Genomic DNA, 6000 nt, shown 5'->3' with positions numbered 1-6000 from the left:
TTCGAAACCACAAAGTGATTTCATGCAATATTTTTTAAAGTATAAGGGGGCGTCATGCAATTTTTAAAGTAGAAGGAGAATTTACGCTGAGTTTCGAAACCACAAGGAAGTTATGAGCAATTTTGCCATTTTTATTTTTTTTTTGCTTTTATCGCTTTTTCAATCAAATATTTTTTTAATCTATGTATTGGATCCAAATATTCTAAATTTATCGAATGGAGAGAGTATTATCAGTCCGATTCTTCATATATCACATAAAAAAAAAAATACTCAAATTAAAATAATAAACAAACATACCCTAAATATATATATATATGAGCAGAATTTTAAATTCTTATTATTTAAAAAAATAAATAAATAAAAGAAAAAGATGGATCCAAGAATTTCCAAGTTGGGAGATAGATTAGGAAATAATTGTGGAAAGAGTGTATACTGTATAGTGTTGAAAGTGGCAACTCTTTCTTATCCTCAAAATTGGCCCAACACTACACTATAATGTTAGTGTTAGTGTTCTTCGGACAACACTTACACCAATCAATTTCCACCAAATCTTCTTTGTCCCCTTCCCTCCATTTAATCTTTAATCTAATTATTCATTCAATAATAATACTACCTCCGTCCGGCTCTAATAGTTTCGTTTACTTTTTGCAAGTTGATATTTGAATATTAATTATTATATCAAACGTAATACAAATTAAGAAAAAAATTGCAAAAATACTTCTATTAGTGTCTCGTAATACTAATAGGACATTTGTGCAAAAAATTATACAAATATAAAAATATTTTAAATGTTAAGTAAAATGACGCAAAAGTAAATGTGACATTTAGAAACGGACAGAGAAAATATTAATTATATATATATATATATAATTCTAGTGAAATCGTTGAAATTATCAAATATCTTGTATCTTGTCGTTCCAATGTTCTTACACTTGTACATGACATATATTCATATATGAAATTTGAACTCTTAACACATCACTTTTAAGAAAAAGCATACAAACATAAACTCTTATTCGAGCGATAATGAATAAGATATTGATTTTATTTTTTATTTTTTTTTAAAAAAAGTTTGATTCTCGAACAAAATGATAGTATCTTGGGTCGAAATTTTACCTTTCTTGTTTTTATGTCTTTTTATGTTTCAATTAGAGACTTTAATAATAATGAATCTATGTTCTATTTAATAATTCATATATTGATATAATGACGACTCGTAGTAGTTGTTTTTTTTTTTATGACGTGGGAACCTGCAGCCGCTACCCGAAAGTGCGCACTGGGTAAACCTCCGGTCAAATTTAATACCCTGCAAACCAGGCTCAATGGGAAAGTCACATTAGGCGAACCATGCAGTACATGAAAATATCATTTTTGTAACGAGATTTTTTCGTCTTTAAATTCACTTTTTCCGTTACTAATGATATTAGAGACGTAATTTGGAATTATGTTAGCTACGTGATTTTTAGGGACGAAATTTCATTATAAATATACTATTTTTTTGTAGTGATGTGTGACTCGTAGTGATTTTGTGTTGATTGATTGGGTGTTTAGTAGAACATGCATTTGTAGTAGGGGTTTGAATTTAAACAAAATTTATAACATTGATTTCTTATTTTAGTTTCATTATACTCCCTCCGTTGGCCTCTAAAGGTTGCATTTACCTTTTGTGTCATTGTATTTAACATTAAAAATATCGTTATATTTATATAATTTTTTTTATATAAATGTCATTCTATTAGTATTATAAGGCACTAATGTAAGTATTTTTGCTATTTCTTATTAATTTGTACAATGTTTTGATATAATAATTAATATTCAAATATCAACGCGCAAAAAATAAATGAAATCTTTAGAGTCGGACGAAGATAGTATGAATTATTTAAGTGTTTGTATTCAATGTATATTATATATGTATATATTGTATAATAATAAAAATCTTTGGACAAATAACTTTCAATATAGTGATATAGATGTTGTAGATAATATTGTGTGCATGTATTATAGTGATTTTACCAATATTATAAGAAGGTAAGGTCAAATTTTGTCATATATATAAATAATTTCAAAATATGAAAAATTACATTGATACGAACCATTTTGGGCATGATTATAGTATTTATATAAAAAATACTTTTTATTCATATATTATTTTCAATATTATTATTATTATTATTATTATTATTATTATTATTATTATCGTTGTAATACTTTTAGGGGTCAAACAAATATAAAATAAATGATGAGTCGATGACTTCTTTGTTGATATTCAATGTACTTTAATATATATATATATATATATATATATAGAGTATGTATGGTCTAATTAAGGCAAGTCTCTGTCACTTAATATCTCCAAAATCTAACCATGTTTTAATGTTGGGGCAAGTTTTTTTTTTCTTATCAAATATTTATTCTGTCATTTTCTCAATGATGCCTTTAATTAAATACACACAAATGTATTTATCTTATAAATCTGGTCGGCCGGAGGTTTATCCAAAGAGCACCCGAATGATAGTAATAAAATATATATATTTTTATAACCTTCAAAATTTCTAAAAAATATCTTTTCAAGTTATTTCACAAAACAAACACACTATGATAATAGTAATAGAATAAATATCATCTCACATCATTCTCTATAATTTATTTTCGAATAAAATTGTATGGGGTTTAACAAGCCAGCCCATATTCTTGGGCCTACAAATACTATTAACGCCTATCAATTCCCTCCAACTAATTTTATGTTGTACTTGTGTGCATTAATTGGGGGGCCAGTAGTTATTTTGAAGTGGCTGAATTTATCGACCCATTAGTACTTAATGGGCTTTGTAATTTAGCCCGTTTTGTTAATTTCCCAACTAACGAACAAATAAAGATTTCGTTGGCCGCAATGCGTGGGTGTATTATTTGTGCATGGTTGAATATGGGTGGGTGGGTACATTTTTTGTGTTATTATTCGATTTAAGATCATTACAGGAATTAATATTTTAACTAACATCGCAACTTGTAAATAAATATTTCAAATTAAAAATTTAGGTATGAGTTTTTTTGAGAGTTTTTTGAAATTTTAAAATTTTAGAAAATAAAATAATTTACTAGTTGATTTGATGTATTATAAAAGAAAATATATTTGATGTGATAGATTTTTAAAAATTGTGGATAAACAGAGGATCCAGGCAAAATTGAATATAATATCAGTAAAGTGAAGATCCAAGCAACAAGTGAGGTGCGAACTTATTGGAATTTGCAGCACAAATGATAGAAGAATCAGAAGTGAATGAGGATCGTTAATGGCGATAGCAGTAGGAAACGGGTTAAGCAAATACTCTGATTCACAACATGAAGATGCATATCAATAGAGTCCATCCAATTTTTTTGCGGAGTAACACTTTAATTCATCAAACCACAACATTAGTTTATCTACAGATCCAGACGAAGGTAAAAAGGACAAACAAAACATGCGAAGTCGGCAGATTACTGATCAACGGTTATTAACTTAAAAACTTACCTTCCGGAGAAGTAACCGTCACAGATCTCGGCGTTCGGAGACGTCGGAAGCAAGCCTAGAAGCGATCGCGGAGTGGTACATAACATCGTGAAAATTGTAGGTCTCAATCGTCTTCCGACGCAGCTCCTTCGCCTTCTCCGCCGTCAGGCATCCGCGGAACGGCTTCTTATCGGACGCGATCCGTCCAGATTCCTTCTCGGAATGGCCGGAGATCGTCTTACCAGGTTCGATCTTAACATTGTTGTCGAAGTAGTCCGGCTCCGATGGCCAGCCGAAGATCGGAGCCCACCAGGCGCTGGATTTGTCAGAAATCGTTGGATTTTTGCGGTTGCGAGGGGTGGGCGGCGCAGCTGATGAGATTATAGGGGCGCGGAAGGAGGACATCGAGGTCGCCATTGATGAATTGCAGGCAGTGAGTGAAGAAATTGGCTAGGGATTTGGAGAAGAAGAGTAAAAGAGGGAAGAAATGAAGTGGATAAGATTTGTTGACGTGTATCCGAAAATGCGACTTTTGTGAAACCCTTTTTAGCGCTTTTTCCTTGTGCGATTTGATAACCGACAGCGACATCAGATTTGATGCGGGACGAAACAAGCGCTTTTGAATTTGTCCTTTCTGTTTTAGTTTCCGCTACTTGCACTAATTTTTATTTAAGTCTTTGTATTCCGTACCACATGAATTCGACTCTTTTATTAGGTATACAATATTTAAAGTAATACTCATTTTGTCTCGTAAATATAGTTTTAATTGGATTGGACACAACATTTAAGAAATATTGACCTCCGTCCCATAAGTAAATATCTATTTATTTTTTGCACCTAATTTTAGAAATATTAATATTATATTGAGATATATAATGAATAAAATAGAAATGATTAAAATAATCTTATTAATATGTGTGATATAAAGATAATAGCATTTGTGTAATATATTGTAAGTTATAAAGGTATTTGTAATGTTAGGTAGATAGTAAGTTACTAAAAAATGAAATAAATAATTTGTTATGGGATGGAGTAAAATGAAAAAATGGATACTTTGTTATGGGACGGAGGGAGTATTATATTGGTAGTTGGTAAAAAATATGAATAAAAGACTTTTTTGCCCTTGTGAGTGTATTAGTGTAAAAAGCAGTGTCAATTGTCTAATAAAAATGAAAAAGTAGGGGTAATTTTATGGTGATATGGTTATTTATGTAAATAAGATTATTGTTTTGAGACAAACAAAAATGGTAAATAAGCCTATTGTATTAGGACGGATGAAGTAATATTTAATTATTTAATAATAATTAATTATGATATTATATATTTTTTTTGTATAATTAATAATACTTATAATTTTAAAATAAATTTAATATATATGATTAAAAAAATTAAAATATATGTTTAAATATTTAAAAATTATATAACAATTAAAAAATATATGCAATATAAATATCATTTTATAGAGAATAAAATTTTCTATAATACAAGTACATAAAAAAAATATTTTTGTTTATTTATAATTAACATAAATCAATTTTATAAAAGATGTATAGTTTTAAATATAGATAAAAATATTTATTTTTTTAAGAGAGATAAGAATAAAAGAGTTTTGAGTGGGTCCTACGTCATTTATAATGTTGTATGTTATGTAGTTAATTAAGTTGATTTATATTTGTTAAATATGTTTCGATTTAATAATTTTTACCAAAAATAAAAAAATAAAAATTATAACGGGACAAGACAAAAATGAAAATAGTTTTAATTGTGGCAGAACAGAAGAAATATTTGTATGGGCGTCACATTTTGATTGTTATTTGAATAGTAAACTTATGGATAGTAATAATTTATAATATGATATAAATAGATTTTAGTGTAATGTTTTAAATATTAAATTTATTTTTAATATGGTATAATAAAACAAATATTTAATTTGATATATTTTTTTTAATAAAAAGATTTGATGAATAATAAAATATTGACAATCCCACAAACAAACACAAAGATCATCATATGTAAATTCAAGTACATGCACGAAATAGATAAAAACCTTCAAATATCTACAAAAAGAAATTTCTTATTATTTATTAATTTTATAAATTTAATTTTTTATTTTTTATTTTAATCATTCTCATAACAAAATATTTATTTTTATTTTTAATAACTGTACTGCCTGTCTAATATTACAAATATCATTTTAATTACAATATATTACACAAATGTTATTAAATTTTTATCATACAATATTAATTTAGCCTTTTTTTATTTTTTTATTTCTATTACATCTCAATATAATATTAATATTTCTAAAATTTTATGTAAAAAACAAACAAATAGATAAATATGAAACGGAAAAAAATATATTATAAATTTATAACATCTGAATCCGGATCGAAATTAGATTTATCATATCCAAAACCACATACGGACATGGACCCGGAATCCATGTGAGGTTCCGGATCCGAAAATCGGTCCAAAACGGGTTCAATTGTTACATACTCGTTTGGTTGATTTGG

General features: G+C 27.6%; 1 protein-coding gene across 1 annotated transcript; it reads right to left on the bottom strand.

The window, feature by feature from the left end:
• Window positions 1–3303: 3303 nt before the first annotated feature.
• Window positions 3304–4001, bottom strand: LOC127263029 (uncharacterized). Its single transcript, XM_051291947.1, has one exon. The coding sequence runs from the start codon at window positions 3902–3904 to the stop codon at window positions 3527–3529; it is 378 nt and encodes a 125-aa protein (XP_051147904.1). The 5' UTR covers window positions 3905–4001; the 3' UTR covers window positions 3304–3526.
• Between the last annotated feature and the right edge of the window lie 1999 nt (window positions 4002–6000).

This window comes from Andrographis paniculata, unplaced genomic scaffold (assembly GCF_009805555.1).
Source record: "Andrographis paniculata isolate CXL003 unplaced genomic scaffold, ASM980555v1 Contig66END, whole genome shotgun sequence".
Lineage (NCBI taxonomy): Eukaryota > Viridiplantae > Streptophyta > Magnoliopsida > Lamiales > Acanthaceae > Andrographis > Andrographis paniculata.
The sequence above is the reverse complement of the archived record's forward strand: the minus strand, read 5'-3'. Positions and strand labels throughout refer to the sequence as shown.